The 18,815-nt window shown below is 49.5% G+C and overlaps 1 protein-coding gene across 1 annotated transcript in view; it reads right to left on the reverse strand.

The window, feature by feature from the left end:
- Positions 1-911: 911 nt before the first annotated feature.
- Positions 912-18,815, reverse strand: part of TTLL8 (tubulin tyrosine ligase like 8) — a 39,175-nt gene continuing 21,271 nt past the window's right edge. The window contains exons 8-12 of the mRNA XM_078074133.1: positions 16,482-16,668; positions 8,146-8,294; positions 5,611-5,854; positions 2,650-3,085; positions 912-2,067 (exon numbers count right to left, since the gene is read on the reverse strand). Of these exons, the coding sequence (XP_077930259.1) occupies positions 1,231-2,067; positions 2,650-3,085; positions 5,611-5,854; positions 8,146-8,294; positions 16,482-16,668 (1,853 nt within the window). The 3' untranslated portion in view covers positions 912-1,230. The remainder of the gene's footprint in view (positions 2,068-2,649; positions 3,086-5,610; positions 5,855-8,145; positions 8,295-16,481; positions 16,669-18,815) is intronic.

An 18,815-nucleotide genomic window follows, 5' to 3' on the forward strand; every position in this document is an offset into this window, starting at 1 on the left:
CCCGTTAGCCGGGCTTCTACGGCTCAGTGTACCAGGTTCAAGAGCCCCACCCCACAAGGTCATGTCCACTTGGAATCTGTGAATGGGACATTATTTAGAAATAGTCATTGCAGATGTCATCGAGTTAAGCTGTCATACCGGAGGGAGGAGGGTGGGTGCCAATCTAACAATGGTGTCCTTCTAGGAGTGAAATTTGGCCACAGAGACCCAGACAAGAACACCATGTGAAGACAGGGCAGAGCCTGGGGTGACACATCTACAAGCCAAGGGACACCGGGGATGGCCATCGGCCACCAGAAGCTGGAAGAGACAAGGAAGGATTGCTCCCCCACAGCCTTGGGGAGCATGGCCCTGCCAACACCTTGATTCCAGACTTCGGGCTCCAGAACTTTGAAAGAACACATTTCTGTCTTTAAGCCACCCGGTCGGTGCTGCTTAGTGATGGTGGCTGATGCACCCCATTAACACTTCACTCCTAGAAAGATGCCTGTCGGAAGCCGCACAGTGTGGTAGGAAAAGTACACTGTGTTTTCATAACAGCAAAAAATTTGGAAATCGTCCTCACAGAGCAAGCTGCTGAGCGGTACGGCTGACCAGCCTCCGAGGCTGACTGGACACGAGGCGAGGAGAGAGGACGGGCTGGGGACGTCCTCCGAGGGCACTGCCAGCTCTGAAAGCACGTGATCCTGCAGCCCAAGCCCAGAGCCCACAACTCTGGAGGCAGTCCACGCCTCTTCATCCAACAAACATTTCCTGAGCCTGGCTATGTGCCAGGCACAGTCCCGGGTGCTGCGGCGAGCGTGAGAACAGCAGAAAGCGCTCTGCCATTAGGGACCCACGCTCTAGGAGAGATAGACAAGCAGCAGACCGGGGGGGGGGGGGGGGGGGGCGGCAAAGAGGATTTGGTGCCAGGGAGGGAGGCGGGGAGAAAGGGAGGGAAGGAGGGAGGAAGGGTGGGGGAGAGAGAAAGAGACCGAGCCCTCGGCAGGTGGAGGGGACGGCAGGTACTGAGATAGGGTGTGTTTGAGGAGGCAAATGTCCCTGGGGCAGACCCAGCTGGGGGTGTGGGAATGGCCTGGCTCGTGCCTTTTCATCACACATACTCTCGGGGCCACTGCTGGGTGCCAGACACCACCGGAGGCGCACTGAGGTACAGGCAGGGCAGGGCCACCCCCAGAGCCTCGGGGCTGCCCCACACCTGTCTACCTGTGCTCTGAGCCCAGGCCCAGGTCAGGCTCCCAGGCCACGCACGGTCAGCTCCACCAGGAAATTCAGAAAACTGAAGGCAAGAGCCCAGGGATCGCTGGCACCTGTCCACGGCACCCGGCACGTCCAAGCCCCCATGTGCACTATGCCACACAAGGAGTGAGACCCACCCGTCCTGCGAGGGGTCCCTGCTGCAGGAGCCCCACTGTCCCAACAACCTGGCCAGTCCCAGGATGCGGCCAGGGCGCCCCAAACCCGCTCTGAGCTCAGGCCAGTGCCCACCTCGGGACACGCTCCCTGCCCGGGCCACGGGCAGCCCCCAGCAGACCCAGGGCTCGGACGGGCGCAAGCAGCCACACTGTTACCTGGTGGTTTGGGTGGCTGAACCAGAGCGCCCTCCACTGTCTTCACGCTCGGAAGCACGGACGGCAGTGGGTGCTCATTCAGTATGTTTGGATCCGAGTGTTTGTTGGATTCGGCTTTGGTCAGACCAGTTTTCGGGGCCTTACTGTCTATGTGTTGAAAATTACAAGTGGGGAACTCTATCTTCCCGCCAGACTCGGCGTTGGCGGACTGCACTTTACAGCCTCTCTCAGCCGCCGTCCTGAGGGGCACAGGCAAGGTGCAAGGAAGTACCTTGGCATCTTTCAGTTTCGAGTCCTGCTGGAGAGCCGAGTGTGGAGGTCCTAGAGGCTGGTTTGGCATGGCCGAGGGGCACCTCACTTTTAGGGGCTGAGTGTCCAAGAGGGAAGATGAAAGATTCACGTTGGAAACGGGCGGCATCTGCTTCTTGGCTCTCCTCACGCTAACGCCTTCCACGCAGAGGTCGGACCCGTGGAAGGGTGGCAGCTCCACAGAAGGCTAGGCAGAGGAGGGCGGCGTTAGTGCCCAGGGACTGGTGCTCCCCTTCCTGTGTCTGCTGGCCGGCCTGCTGGCGGTCAGGCCTCAAGGGAAGCCCGGGCCACACTTCCCTGTGGCTGCTGGGCTGCCCACCAGGTCCCTCCTCCAGAGAGGCCCGGGCACAGGATCCCCCCATGGAACCAGAGTCCCTGGCAATGTGACCACCCAGCCCTGCCGCCTGGCCTGCAGGAAGGCTCCCAGGAGGGAGCAGGCACCAGGCGGGACCCCTGAAGGAGGACACAGTTTTCCCCAGGTGGGAGGAGGGTGGACACTGCAGGTCTGGAAAGGAACAGCCTAGATTCTGAGCCTGGAGGCCATGGGCCTCCTACCATTCCAGGCAGGGGGCCTCCTCGCCTAGTGACCACAGAGCTGGGGATGGCTAGGGAGGAGAGGGAATAAAGCAGAGTGGTGAAGGCCAGCCGGGGCCAGGGAGTCCCCGGGGCTACCCGAGTTACTGTCTGCTCCCTTTGCCTGAAGTGGCTACACCAGGGACGGTGGGCAGCAAGTGCCGCGTCCCCCCACCCCCAGCGCCGCGCCCCTCACCTGTCTCCACAGCAGCTCGAAGTTGCCGATGTCGCAGTTGCGGTCGATCTTGCGGTCCACGACCACCTTGATGGTGTCCTCCTGCACCTGGGCGCACAGCTGGGCCGTGACGGGCGTGGACGCGTGCATGGTGGGGCTGGAGTTGATCTCGATCAGCCAGGGCTGGAAGTCGCGCCCCAGGATGAAGTCGGCCCCGTACAGCTCGAAGCTGTTCTTGCGCGGTTCCACGTGGTCCTGGGCCACCCTCATGGTGTCGGCGATGGCCCGCTTCATGGCGGGGTAGATGACGCTGGCCCACATGGCCCCGCGGCCCCTCTTCTGCAGGTACTCCCGGAACCTGGTGCTGGTCCACATGTTGTGGTAGGGCAGCAGGGGGCTGCGGCCCTTGTCGTTCTTCAGGTGCTTCTGGATGGAGTTGTTGCATAAGTGGATGGCGCTGCGCGAGGCAAGCCGCGATCAGCCTGGGGTTCCTGGGACTCTGGACCCGCGACCCTGCCCTCGGACCGCCTCCCACCTCCCCCGCCCCAGGACCCCGGACCTCCGCCCCCCGCGACCCCGCCCCCAGACCGCCTCTCACCTCCCCGCCCCAGGACCCCGGACCTCCGCCCCCCGCGACCCCGCCCCCAGACCGCCTCTCACCTCCCCGCCCCCCCGCCCCAGGACCCCGGACCTCCTCTCCCCGGTCCCCGCGACCCCGCCCCCAGACCGCCTCCCACCTCCCCCGCCCCAGGACCCCGGACCTCCTCTCCCCGGTCCCCGCGACCCCGCCCCCGGACCGTCACCCCACCTTCCCCCCCCGCCTCAGGACCCCCGACCTCCACCCCCCGCGACCCCGTCTCCACGCTGGGGCCCGCGACCCCACTCCCGGACCGCGACCCTGGACCCCGTGACCCAGTCTCCAGAACCCTTATGGCTCCCACCTATCCCGATGTCCGTGCAGACACCTCCCCCGAGACCCCACACCCGCCGACCCTCTGCCCCCACGGAACCCCCAAGCCACCGCTAACCCCGCCCCCGACACTCTTCTCTCTCGACCCCGCCCCCGCCCACCCCGCCGTAGGGCGGGCGGCTGCCGTGGGGGCTCTGACAGCTCCGAGTCCTCCGGAAGTAACACCTCCCAGAGCCTCAGTTTCCCCATCTGCACCTGGCAATAGGGATGTGGCTCTTGAAGAGCTGGTCTGGTGAGACAGAGTGAGAAAGAGTCTCTGTGAAACTAATTAATTAATTTACACTCTTGCCTTGTTCCAAACAGGTTTTGAAACAGGTAACTGGACTAGATGCGCCATGTGGCTCTGGGTAGTAAGACCCGTCCCTGTGACCCTGGAGAGGTCGTACTTCCAGAGGACAGAGGGCCTTGCGACCTGAGATCCACGGAATTAGGGTAGTGGACCCACAGTGGACCCATTGTGGCCAGTATATCCGAGGCTGGGCCATGCCCAATCAGAAATGATTTCGGGGAATCTCCTGTTCATCTGGGGTGAGAGTTATGGTCCCAGATGGAGAAATGGGGCTCAGAGAGGGCAAGAGATCTGCCAGGCATCCCGTCATGGCTTGGTGGGTCCGGTGGCCTGGGGTGGGGGGGGCTGGAAGGGGCTCCTTGTGCACAGTGAACTGCAGGACCCCTCTTCCAGGACCCCCTGGCCTGGCAGAGACGAACTCACTCCAGGAGCTGCCGGCCAGAACAACTTCTCCCCAGCAGCCTGCTCCTGACAAGTGTGACTCCAAGCGTCACTTGCCAGGTGCGACTCTTGGTGTGGCCACGACCCCTAGCCTGGGGACACAGTTAACATGCCCGAGGTGTCAGCCGAACAGCTCCCAGCCCTCTCAATTCTGAGCCGAGATGGAGAGTCGGATGCTTAACCAACTGAGCCCCCCAGGCACCCCTCCCTTTCTTTAGTAGGCCCCATGCCCGCGTGCCCTTTCAATTCTGTGTGACTCCCCTGTAAAGCTCCTGGTCAAGATGCCTAGGCACCCAGCCCCACCCAGCGAGGGGGTCACAAGGCAGAACAGAGAAGCCCCTGGTTTGGACAGAGGCAAGGGGAATTCTCTGCCTCACTCCTGAGGCTTTGCGGAGGGGCCTCACCATCCCTGCCACACACACGTCCTGCCCACTCGGAGACCCTGGCGAGGTGTGGGTCCCCCACCCCGGCACCCCCTTCCGGGACATCTGAGCCTCTGCATGTGGCACCCTGCCCCCCAGGGGCCCTGGGATCTGGGGGGTGGCCCCACAGTCCTGGCCTTTTCTGGCTCAGGTGCTCCTGTCTTCTTGTCTTGCCCGGCACAGCTGGGATCCTCAGAGGACCCCTCAGGCCATTCTCACACCCCACAGGCTGCCTCGTCAGGGGCTGAACACCCCTACCTCCCCAGCCGTCTGCAGGACCCCCACCCCAGGACTTCTGGGGCTCATAAAGAGAAGGCCCTGCAGGGACTAGGGAGGGGGTTTGAGGGGCTGGCAAGGCAGATGTCCCCCGGGAGCCTCCAAAGGCGTCCGGGCCTGTGTGCTGGCTGGACCCCGAGAGAGCAGGACAGCGCAGCAGGCCAAGTATGCGCCCCAAGCTTGGCCAGCCGTGGGTTAGCGTGTGCGCAGGGCCGCCGCTCAGCCCTTCCAGCGGACGGGACAGCATGCACACGGGGGGGCTCTGGACCTGTCGCGGAGATGTGTCATCCCCGGGCTGTGCCTGCACCTTGTGGGCACGTGGCACATGAAGCTCTGAGGATCTTCTGGAGAAGATTCACACATTATGGGGCGCAGAGCATGGGCTTTGAAGAACAGCAGGCCTGGGCCTGCCCCTTGGGGATGGAGCTCATTTAACCTACCTGAGCCTCCCTCCTCATTTGTGCCCCTGGTGGTGATGGGGGACAGCAGACATGGCCTGGCACCCCACCCCTTTCCCACAGGTGTCGTGGGCACACCCTGTGCCCCCTCACACCCCGCGGCCCCAAGCCGGCGCTCCAACCGACCTGTCCAGATTCTCCAGGGAGAAGCGCTGTGTGGAAAACCTCAGGTAGCTCTCCTTGTAGAACCAGATGGTCAGGGGGCTCCAGTCCGTGACCAGGAACCACTGCCTGATGTCGAATTTGGTGTCATAGATGAGCAGTGGGGTCTCGATGTACTTCTGCACCACCCACTTGTTGTCCTTGGCAGAGAGGTCGTCTGCAGCGACCAGCTCCAGGATCTCCTCCACTCGGTTCATGCACACGATGTCTGCAAGTAGTCACCACTGAGCCCCGGGGCACGGCACGCAGGGTCGAGCTCAGCTCTGAGACCCAGCACGGCTCTGACCCGGGCCTGGGAGGCAGCACAGCTGGGTGGCCCAGCAGGGAAGGCTCTGCCCTCAGGATGGAGGCCACAACTGGTGCCAGGCCCCCAGGCTCTCCCACCAGGGGGCAAGCCCCAGGACTCAAGAGAGGACACAGAATGGAGAGGGGCAGGGATGGGGACAGACGTATGTTTAAAGGCAGCCAGCGAGGGGTGGCTGAGCACGAGCCCTGGGTGTGCGGTGGACAGGGGGCAGGGAAGCTCTGTGGGCCTCAGGGAACCAGCAGACAGGGGTGGCAGGTGTCCAGGGGCCTGGGGTCTGGTGAGGCCTCACTCCCAAGGGTGCCTGGACAAATGGTAGGACTGCACACCCATTCTGGTCCTCCTCCACTTTGCAAGAGGGTTTGCAACTTCTCATCCTCAACCCCCCAAAGTTAGGCCATGTGACTAACGGTGACCAGTGACCTCTGAGTAGAGGGGACATGCATCCCTCTCGTCTGTTGGGTCACCACCAGACCCTCCAGCCCTCTCTTTCTCTGACATGACAATCCTGAAGCCTGGAGGGACTGATGTCACAAGATGGTGGGAGGACTTCGGTGAGCAGAACTCCCCCCAGCTACCTTCTCATGCCAACCCATAATGGACGAGCATGAGTAGAGATGAACTGGTCTCACTGACAGACACTGAGGTTTGGGGACTGCTTGTTACCCAGCACAATCTGGCCTATCCGGACTGACACACCGCTGGAGGGGAGCACCATGTGCAGAGGCCCCGAGGCACAAGGTGTAGCAACACATGAGGTGAGCTTTCCCCACAAAAATGTAGGTGTAGTCTCTTCAACTGTAAGCTGAGACCTTGCCATCCGGAAATGAAAGACTAGGGCAAAGCAACAAACCTCTGAAGTTATCCTGGACTCAGAGCAGCAAGGGGCCCACGCAGTGCCCAGCCAGAAAGCCCTGCATTTGGATTTGAACAGCTGGGTCTGAGGTGTCTGTGGGGCATCCCTGGGGACGCAGGTGTCTGCAGTGGGAGGAAGGTCGGGCCTGATGGACAGGACGAGGGAGCTGCCTGCAGACGGATGCTACCATCAAGAGCAGCAGGCTCAGGATGGAGCCCATGGAGGAGCCCTGGCCCGACCCCGGAGGGCGGGCTCTCAGAGGACAGCTGGGGAAGGCCAGAGGCAGTAACATCTCAAATTAATAAACATTTTTTTAAAATCACGTAAAAATGAACCACTTACGAATTTAAAACACCAACAAGGCTCTTCAAATAACTCAAGGGGAAAATAAAATATCCAAAAAAAAAAAAAAATTAAGGTCTATTTAGATACTCAGGAAAGTGAGAACATCATGTAACACAAAGACGGATGTTGCAGTGAGGGCCGTCTCGGGAGGAGATCTCATAGACTTAAGGCTTTTGTTGTTGTACAAGAAAGACTGGAAATAAATAAGCTTAGCCTTAAAGTCAGAGCCAAGGGGGATAATATCCTTCACAGGAAATTGGAAAAATGCAACCTAAGGTTGGTTCTTTGGAAACACAAATAAGATTTTAAAAACCTTGAAATCCCTGTTTTAAAAAGAACACACAGGGGCGCCTGGGTGGCTCAGTCGTTAAGCGTCTGCCTTCGGCTCAGGTCATGATCCCAGGATCCTGGGATCGAGCCCCGCATCGGGCTCCCTGCTCCGCGGGAAGCCTGCTTCTCCCTCTCCCACTCCCCCTGCTTGTGTTCCCTCTCTCACTATCTCTCTCTCTCTCTGTTGAAAAATAAATAAAATCTTAAAAAAAAAAAAAAAAAAAAAGAACACACAGTTTTCACCATTAAGAATAAAGAGGCCGCAGTCCTAGCTACAACACAAGATGAGGTACAAGGCTGAGCCCACCAGACAAAAACCACAGACAAAAGGTGCAGGCCTTAAGGAGGGGCCTCCAGAGAGCCAGTGCTTACAGGTGAGTAAGGAGCGGGAATTCCGCTGTTGCCTGAGATGGAAGTCCTCGATCCATCTTAGCAGCTAGGGTTGCCAAGACTGGGTGAGGTAATATAAAAAGAAGAGTACAGCCCAGTTTAACTTGGGAACATCCCAGTTCATTAGCAAACCTCGGAAGCGGGCCATGAAGACCAATGTCTCGGAGCCACCTGCCCCGCGGAGAGCCCCGAGTCGTGCACCTGTGGCCGGGCGCGCGCGCTGCGCTCTGGGGGCCGCAGGTGGCTGTCTCTCAGCGCCCAGCCTCCAACTCACCTCGGCCGCGGGACTTGGCCGCCGGCTTTATGATCCAGATGTTCCGAAGCCCGTCGATCTCCGTCTGAGGGTTCACAGACGTGATTTTATTCAGCAGAGCCTGGCACTGCGAAAAGTGATTTCTCGAATCGGAGATGAACGCCTCACCCCTACAAAGCGAGATCCAGAGAGCCCGTGAGATGCCGTGAGACCTCTGTGGGATACGCGTTGTAAGTGTGTCCCTCCACTCTGTGGCTTGTCTTTGCATTCTCTGTGCAGTGTTTCTTCATAAACAGAGTTTTTCATGTCAATAAAGTACAATTTATCGACTTGCTCTATTATGGTCAGTGCTTAGTGAACTATTTAAAAAATCTTTGCCTTCCTTGTGGTCACGAAGATATACTCCAATGTTTGCCTTTTCTGTAACTTTCACATATCACATGATACACCTCAAATTAATCTTTATGTATTTAGGAGACAGGATTTAAGATAGACCTTTTTTGTTCACAAGGATGCTCACTGCTCAAGCACCATTTAGTGCAAGGACTAACCCTTCGTAAGGGTTGGTCCTAAGTGACCATGTGCATGAGGATCTGCATCTAGATGCTGTTCCATGGCACTGGTCTGGTAATGCCCAGTAACCCAATGCCACCCTGTCTGGATTAGGTACATTTGTAGTAAGTCTTGAAATATGGGTAGAAATTCTCTAATTTTGTTTTTCTTGATCAAGGTTGTCTTGGCTTTTCTGAAATCATTTGTATTTCCAAATAAATTTCAGAATCAGTTTGTCAATTCCTCCCACTCAAGCCCCCAAGAAAAATTCCTGCATAGATTTTGATTGGGATTACATTGAATCTATAGATTAGTTTGGGAAGAAAAAAAAATATACCACTGAGTTTTCTAATTTATGAACATGGTTTTATTATACGCACATATACTTATTAGGTCACTATTTCTATTTTATTTTATAATGTTCTGTTTAGGGTCTTCAGTTTATACTGTTATTTTTCTCTGGATATTTGTTGTTATTTGATATTATTATAGATTGCATTTTTAGAATGCCATTCTATGACTTTTGTTAGTGTATAGGGACACAGGGAGTTCTGCATACTGACCTGGGGCCTACTGACCTCACTAAACTCACGTAACTTTCTGTATGAGTTTTTAAATTTTCTATGTGCATAATCAGGTTCTCAGTAAATAGTTTTGCTTCTTTCTGATCTTATGCCTTTTATTTCTTTTTTTCTGTACTATTAAACTAAACAGACCATTCAGTCCATACTGAATAGCGGTCATGATAGCAGGCATTTTTGTCTCATTCTGATTTCAAGGAGAACAATTTCAATACATACCATTAAGAAGTATGTTAGCTTTAGAATTTTTGTACATAAGCTTCTCCAATTAAGGAAGTTTCTTTTTCTAGTTCATTAAAAAAAAAAAAAACGTAACACGCACAGTATGGAACTTCATCAATGTTTTACATCTATTGAAATGATCATATAGTTTTCTTCTTTATTCTGTAAATGGGGTAAAATCTACCAATTGACATTCTTTCAATTTTTTTATTGTGGCAAAGTACATATAACATAAAATTTGCCACCTTAACCATTTTAAGTGTACGGTTCAGTACTATTAAGAATATTTATATTGTGCAACTATCACCCCCGTCTGCCCCCAGGACTTTTTCATCTTCCCAAACTGAAATTCTGTCCCCATTAAACACTCACTCCCCACCCCCTCCCCCAGACCTGGCAACCATCATCTACCTTTTGTCTCTGTGATTTTGACCACTCTAAGTACCTCATGTAAGTGAAATCACACAATATTTGTATTTTTCATTTATAATGTCCTCAAGGTTCATCCATTGATGAACTTCCTTTTTAAGGATGACTAATATCCCACTGATCAACTTTTGAATGTTAAAGCAAATTTGAGTTCCTGTAACTTAAATTGGACATGAAGAAATAAAATTGTTTTTATTCATAGATGACATGTCCTATATGTAGAAAATCCTAAGGAACACACACACACACAGTACAAAGTACTAGAACTAATAAATGGGTTCAGCAAAGTCACAGTTACAAGATCAATATAAAAAAATGAATTACAGGGGCGCCTGGGTGGCACAGTCAGTTGAACATCTGACTCTTGGTTTCAGAGTTGTGAGATCAAGCCCCGTGTTGGTTCTGCACTCAGTGTGGAGTCTGCTTGGGTTTCTCTCTCTCTCTGCCCCTCCCTGCTGCTCTCTCTCTAACATAAATAAATAAAATCTTTTAAAAATCAATTATTTTTATATTCTGCCAACAAAAAATCCTAAAATAAAATTAAGAAAACAATTCCATTTATAATAGTATCAAAAAGAATAAAACACATAGGAATATATTTAACAAAAGAAATGCAAGATTTGAACACTGAAAATTACAAAACATCATTGACATACATGTTAAAAGATCTAATCAAGTGGAGAAACAAGTTTGTGGACATTAACACAATCTTTTTTTAAAATTTTTTTTAGTAGGCTCCCCAGGTAGAGCCCAAAGCTGGGCTTGAACTCTTGATCCTGAGATCAAGACTTGAGCTGAAATCAAGACTCTGATGCTCAACAGACTGAGACACCCAGGCACCCTCACAAAATTAACACATTCTTAAATAGTCAATGGATCAAAGAAGAAATCACAAGGGAAATTAGAAAATACTTAGAGACAAATGAAAATGAAAACACGACATACTAAAACATATGGGATTGCTAGTTTTGCTAAAGGGGAAACTTATAGCTATAAAGGCTTACATTAAAAAACAAGAAAAATCTCATGGGGCACCTGGGTGGCTCAGTCGTTAAGCGTCTGCCTTCGGCTCAGGTCATGATCCCAGGGTCCTGGGATCGAGCCCTGCATCAGGCTCCCTGCTCAGCGGGGAGCCTGCTTCTACCCTCTCCCTCTGCCTGCCTCTCTGCCTACTTGTTCTCTCTCTGTCTGTCAAATAAATAAATAAAATCTTTAAAAAAATAAAATTAAATTAAAAAATAAAAAACAAGAAAAATCTCAAATCAACAACCTAACTTTGCAACTTAAGAAACTAGAAAGAGAATAAACTAGACCCAAAGCTAGTAGAACAAAGTAATCAATAAAGATTAGAGCAGAATTACTCAAAATAGAGAAAATTAATTAAACTAAAAGTTGGTTCTTTGAAAAGATCAACAAAATTGACAAACCTTTAGCTCAATGGACTTAGAAAAGAGAGAATACTCAAGTTATCAAAATAAAAAATAATATTGGTGACATTATTACTAATTTTACAAAAATAAAAAAGATTATAAGAGAGAACTATGAACAGATGTACACCAATGAATTGGATAACCTAGATGAAATGGACAAATTCCCAAGAAACACAAAACCTACCAAGACTAAATTGTGAAGAAACAGAAAATATAAATGAATTTATAACTACTGAAGGGTTTGAATCAGTAATTAAAGTAATCAAAAATCTCCCAAAAAAGAAAAGTCCAGGACCTGACAGCTCCATGGTGAATTCTATCAAACAATTTGAGAAGAACCATATGAGTCCTTCTCAAACTTCCAAAAAATGGAAGATGAGGAAACACTTCCTAACTCATTCTATGAGGCCAGGATTACCCTGATACCAAAGCCAGACAAAGACACTGCAAGAAAAGAAACCTACACACCAATGTCCCTTATGAACATTGATGCAAAAATCCTCAACAAATGCTAGCAAACCAGACTCAGCAGCATGTTAAGGGATTGCACTCCATGACCAGGTGGGATTCATTCCAGGAATGCAGGGATGGTTTGACATCTGTAAACCAATTAATGTAATATATCACATTACCAGATGAAGGGGAAAAAACCCACATGACCATCTCAATTGATGCAGAAAAGACATTTGACAAAATTTAACACCCTTTCCTGATAGAAACACTCAACAAACTAGGAATAAAAGGAAACTACGTCAACATAATAAAGGCCATATATGAAAACCTACAGCAAATGCCATCCTCAATGGTAAAAGACTGGAAGTTTTTCCTTTAAGATTAAGAATAAGACAAGGGGTGCCAGGGTGGCTCAATCAGTAGAGCATCCAATTCTTGATCTCAGCTCAGGTCTTGATCTCAGGACTGTGAATTCAAGTCCTGTGCTGGGCTCCACATAGGATGTAGAGCCTACTTAAGGAAAAAAAAAAAGAATAAGACAAGAATGCGTACTTTCAACGTTCAACAGAGTAATGGAAATGCTAGCAAGAGCAATCAGACAAGGAAAGGAAATAAATGGCAAACTAGAAAAGGAGAAGTAAAATTATCTGTTTGCAGATGATATGATTGTATATGCAGAAAATCCTAAAGATTCCACCAAAAAACCGTGTTACATCTAATAAGTGAAATACAAAGTAGCAAGATACAAAGTCAATAAACAAAAATCAGTTGCATATCTATACACTAGCAAGGAACAATCTGAAAAGGAAATTATGAAAGAAATTCCACTTGCAATCACATCAAAAATAATAAAATACTTAGGAATTAACCAAGGAGGTGAAGGGTACAACAAAAACTACAAAAAAAATTGCTGAAAGAAATTAAAAAAGCCATAAATAAGTGGAAACACATCCATGTTTATGGATTAAAAGATTTAATATTGATTAAGATCTTAATAGTACTCAAAATACCTACAAATTCAATACAATCCCTATTCAAAATCCCAATGATGTTTTTCACAGAAATAGAAAAACCCATTCTTAAATTCAAATAGACTCTCAAGGGACCCCAAATAGCCAAAACAATCTTGAAAAAGAAGAACAAAGTTAGACGACACACACTTCTTGATTTCAAAACTTACTACAAAGCTACAGTAATCAAAACAGTGTTACTGACATGAAGACAGACACAAGAGCAATGAAATAGAATAGAGATCCCAGAAATAAACCCTCACATATATAGTCAAATGATTTCTGACAAGGGTGCCAATACTATTCAATGGGGGAAGGGACAGTCTCTTTAACAAATGGTAGTGGGCAAACTGGATATCCATAACCAAAAGAATGAATTTGGGTTCTCACCTAAAACCATGTGCAAAAATTAACTCAAAATGGATCAAAGACCTAAATGTAAGACCAAAAACTGTGAAAATCTTGAAGAAAACATAGGGCAAAATCTTCAAGACATTGAATTTCTCAATGATTTCTTGGATATGAGACCAAAGCACAGGCAACAAGAGAAACAAATGGACAAATTGGACTTCATGAAAAGTTTTTAAATATGTGCATCAAAAGATATAATCAACAGAGTAAAACGGCAACCAATAAAATGAGAGAAACTGTTTGGAATTTACGTATCTGATAGGGGGCTAACATCCAGAATATACAGGGAGCTCCCAAAACTCAACAATAACAAATGAACTTGATTCAAAAATGGGCAAAAGATGTGAACAGACACTTCTCCAAAGACGACATACAGATGTCCAATAAGCACATGAAAAGATGCTCAATACCACTAATCATTAGGAAAGTGAAAATCAAAACTATAGTGAAATACTACCTCACATCCATTAAAATAGATAGTATTTTTTAAAAGCACAGAAAATAACAAACGTTGGTGAGGATGTAGAGACACCGCACCCTTGTGCACTATTGGTGGGGACGTAAGTGGTGCAGGTGCGGCTGCTGTGGAAACTAGTACGGGAGTCCCTCAAAAAATTAAAAATAGCATTACCATATAACCCAGAAATCCCGTTCCTGGGTACACACCCGGAAGAATTGAGAGCAGAATCTCAAAGAGATATTAGCACACCCATGCTTACAGCAGCATTACTCACAACAGCTAAAATGTGGAAGCAACCCAAATGTCCACTGACAGATGAATGAATAAGCAAAATGTACTATATACATACAACAAAATATTATTTATCCTTTAAAAGGAAGGAAACTCTGATATCTGCTACAACATGGATAAAACTTGAGGACATTATAAATGAAATAAGCCAGTCACAAAAAGATAAATGTTGTATGATTCCACTTCTATGAGGCACCTGGAGGAGTCAAATTCATGGAGACAGAGAGTAGATGGTGGGGGCCAAGAGCTGGAGGGAATATGTGGAGTTGGTGTTTAATGCGGGCAGAGTTTCAGTTTTATAGGATGAAAAGAGCTATGAAGATTGATGGTGGTGATGGTTGCACAACATTACTGAGGTACTTAGGTGAATATTTTAAAATGGTTCAGACAAGAAATTTTGTTATGTTTATTTTACGACAATTAAAAATGGAAAACAAGGGGTGCCTGGTGGCTCAGTTGGCTAAGCGTCTGATTCTTGATTTTGGCTCAAGCTGTGATCTCAGGGTTGTGGGATCGAGCCCTGTGTTGGGCTCTGGGCTCAGTGCCAATTCTGCTTGGGATTCTTTCTCTCTCTTGCCCTCTGACCCTCCCTCTACTTGCACGTTTTCTAAATAAATAAATAAATAAAATCTTTTTAAAAATAGAAAATATATAGAGAGAGGTGAAATAAATGACAAGAGCATAAGGAATGAGAAGAGAGCGAATGGAATCCCACTGCTGTGATGCTGTTTGGGAACTAGTGGAGGTCTGACTGAAGATAAGCAATAATAAATCAAGAATGTATACTGTAATCTCTAAGGTAAACCCTGAAACATAAAAACAAAATTGTGTAACCAGAAACCAAATACAGGAGATAAAATAAAATTATTAATAATAATTAGGATGCTTCCTTACTTAGGTCATAACGAGTAGGTAGCGGCTAGCCATTATGCCTGTTATGACAAGTAGGAAAAAAAACCAGATAAATTGCAAAATGCATGTTTCTCAAAACATCAGAGGGTTGTGGATGTAAAGAGGAATAGGTGAACTACATCTAGGCACAGAAAAGCCTTTCTTGGGTGAACCGAGTTTGTTGGCCATTTTATTCCCCAAGAATATTTGCCAAATCTGGGTGAAGGTTGAGATTTAGGCTTGGCATAAGCTGAAGGATTTTCTTAAGGAATGAGAAGCCACATGGCCATGTCAACTGGCATGAAAGACCTAAGTCTAGTGATGCTCAAAACACATGGCCAGTTTTTCCCAGGGCACGAAGATGGTGTGTCTGGGCTGTAACGACAGTGAGACCTCCCATTCCTGTGGCACTTGGGGAGAAGACTCTCCTGGGGGACAGGGTCTTCAACAATATCTTTCAGGTTCACTCCTGAGACACTTGACACCAGAATGCACTGAACCTGCCCAGAGCTGCAGTCTGGCCCCGCCCCTGCTAACTGGCTGGGGACACCAGCCGCACACTATACCTACAACAGAGGGAGTGTGAGCCCCTCTCAGGAAACAGCATAAACTTCTGTCTGCGCTTCCTTTACGGACAAGGGGCAGCACACAAAAAGAGACCGAGAAGAGGCTGAAAAATCTGACGGAGAGTAAAGGGCAAAGACAAACGACACAAGAAGGACATCCCAATGCTGGAGTTAGAATTGGGCAGATTTACAATCAGCCTGGAGACAGCAGAAGACAAGGCTGGTAAACCTTAAGATGGGTTGATAGAAAATACACAAACTCAGACTCAGAGAGGAAAAAGGAACGAGGAAAACAGGACAGAGCAAAGAGACGTGTGAAACACAGTCACATGGTCAGCTATGCATATCACTGGAGTCCAAGAAGGAGAGGAGCAGAATGAAGCAGAAGCAATATTTGAAGATAATGGCTGAGAACTTTTCAAAATTGATGAAAGATTCCAACCCACGTATTAAAAAATCTCCAAAATCTCTAGGTAGAGGACATAACAAAGAAAACCACATCTAGGCACAATAAAGTCAGACTTCTGAAAAAGGAAAAAAGGGGGTGCTGGGTCTCTAGCCTGTGAAGGATCCAGCCCTCAGGAGAAAGGGGGAAAGCCAGGCTCAGCCTTTGGATTCCCAGGCAGCAAGGGGCACTGAAGGTCCTGGAGAGTCAGGAGGGCTGGGCCAGGCAAGGCCTCTGCTGGTCCTGACTATCCAGAGCCCACCTGTGGCGTTCAAATGGGGTAAAAGACATGAACAGTGTGGAAAGTGCTTAAGGCGATGGTACCCAAAGGTGCCCCCAAGGAGGTGTCATCCTTTTATAAGCCAACAGGGACTTGGTGAGATAGGCAACAGTGAGTGAATCTGGGTACCCCAACACCCAGACAAGTACCCCAACATCCAGACAGATGCCCCAATCCCCAGGCAGGTGCTTCAGATGTCCCAGAGGCAGGACTTCCTTAGACAACTCCTGATGCCCGCCCCCACATCCCCACTTTAGGTGAGCCATCGGGGTGCGTGCTGACTCTTGCCACCGAGCACCGGGCACGGCTGGAGGGCTCCGCACGGGCGCGTCTTACTGAATGAGGGAGTAGTACTGCTCTGTCAGGTCCTTCCACTCGTCCTCCGTGAGGTCCTTGGTGGCGTCCTCAGAGACGTCGATGTCCTCGTGCTCCAGCTGCCCCAGGTAGGCCTGGCACACCTTGCACGCAGTGTCCACGAGCTGTCCCGAGAGGCCCGTGAGCTTAGATTTGGCATTCTTGGAAGCTGAAACCCAAGCACAGGATGCGGAGTGGGGACCACCTGGGGCACTGCACAAAAACCACCCCAGCCCTCCGAGCATTCTCTGGGCAGCCAACCTGGGCCCCAAGCACGCCTCCCCCCGCCGCACACACCCTCCAACCAGACTCAGCCCCGTGGGCGACCAGGCAGCACCACTTCCAAACTTGGTACAAAACCTGTACTTTTCTGAGCACACACTGGGTACTCAGTAAGTACTTGGGGGGCAATCCTGCCTGATGCCCACAAGCCCGTGTGTGCTTGGCGGCTGCCTGCGTCCGACCTCTTACGCAGCATCTCATGCTCCTGGGACCCGTGGGTCTCAGGAAGCACTGAGCGCAGGGAGTCCTCCCATCCAGGTAAGAGCGAACCTCCAGGAACCCAGCTCCCACACAAGGCAGCCCAGCCCCCTGGTCCCCGAAGGAGAAGGAGCTGACAATCAGTAACTGGATGGGTGGTTACGGGGTAGGAGCCCGGAGGGACGAGGAGGCTTGGAAGGTGTACAAAACCAGCTCCACAAACTTGGGGTGGCGGGGGCTGAGGCATCGCAGACCCAGGACCCCAGCGGTTCTGGACCCAGGAGAAAGTGCTGCAGTTCACCTAGTTGCCGTAGAGATTATAATATGTGTTTTTAAACTGTATGGAGGTGAATTTTTTCACAGAACATAAAAATAGCCATTTTAAAGTGAAAATTTGCACTTCTGTTTTCTGGTCAGGCATAGAAGGATCCTGGAAGTTGCCAATCCATCCTAACAAGTAAAAAGTAAAACTGAAAAATCAACAACTCTTCTTTGCTCCATCAGAGAACTGAGGTCACAAGACAAACTGCTGCCCCCCAATCTCAGAGACAGTCAGGCTGATACAGAGAATCACAACTCACTGGATCAAAAACCCTAAGCAGAAACCTCCCCAGACACCAACACCAGGAGAGAAAAACCCGAGCTCTAACTGATGAACTGCTGAAGGCTCAGTGTGGACAAATCTGAGTCAAAAACCCCAGGAGGGTCAGTTTTTTGGGGGGAGGCATGCTTTTGTCATTCTTACCTCCAGGAACTTGACCTGGTTCTCACCATGAATATGGGAGAAAATGCCCCCCTGCTTCTGCCAAGAAAGGAAAGTGACCGTCCCGAAAGTTGCCAGACCATTCTGTTCTTAACAAGGCCTGTCCTCAGGAGCAAGTGTTACCCAGAGCCTGACCTGCTCCAGCCCCTCCAGCCATCCTGTCCCACCAAAGGGGGTAAAGACGGAGAAGTACTAGTGAAGTTCCCCGTCCAGGGACACACGCTCACAAAAGACTGAGCCCTCATCACAGGACTACAGAACACGGCATCAGATCAAAAAAAAAAGGAGGGGGGATTTTTTTGCCAGTAGACCTGCTAAGAAATGTTAAGTTTTCCAGAGAGAAGGAAAATAATATAGGCCAGAGCCACGTAAAGAAAGGAAGAGCATTAGAGAAGGAATGAATGAAGGCAAAATAAAAACTTTTCTTATTTATTTTTCTTATTCTTATTTTTCATAAAAATATTTTTGTTATTCTCAGTTGATCTGACAGAACAATAATAATTACTATAAAAATAATGACAGCAGCCATGTATTCAATGCTTATAGCTTATGGAGAAGTGAAATGAACGGCAGCAATGACACGAGGCCCAGGAGGGAGGAACTAGGAACATTTTGTTATAAAATTCTTGTGCTATGGTGAGGTGGTACAGTGTTACTTGAAAAACTGAGTTGGATTTGTTGTAAATGTCTATTGCAAACTCTAGGGTAACCATGAAAAATACATGAAAGGAAGTACAACGGCTATGCTAAGAAAGGAGAGAAAATGGGGGCGCCTGGGTGGCTCAGGTGGATACGCATCCAACTCGTGATTTTGGCTCAGGTCATGGTCTCAGAGCTCCGTGATGGGCTCCGCACTGTGGAGTCTACTTGGGATTCTCTCTCTCCCTCTCCCTCTGCTCCTCCCCCACACTCACACATGCTCTCTCTCTTTAAAAAAAAAAAAAGGAGGGGCACCTGGGTGGCTCAGTCATTAAGCATCTGCCTTCGGCTCAGGTCGTGATCCCAGGGTCCTGGGATGGAGCCCTGCATCGGGCTCCCTGCCTCACAGGAAGCCTGCTTCTCCCTCTCCCACT

The sequence above is a fragment of the Halichoerus grypus genome, chromosome 6, assembly GCF_964656455.1.
Source record: "Halichoerus grypus chromosome 6, mHalGry1.hap1.1, whole genome shotgun sequence".
Lineage (NCBI taxonomy): Eukaryota > Metazoa > Chordata > Mammalia > Carnivora > Phocidae > Halichoerus > Halichoerus grypus.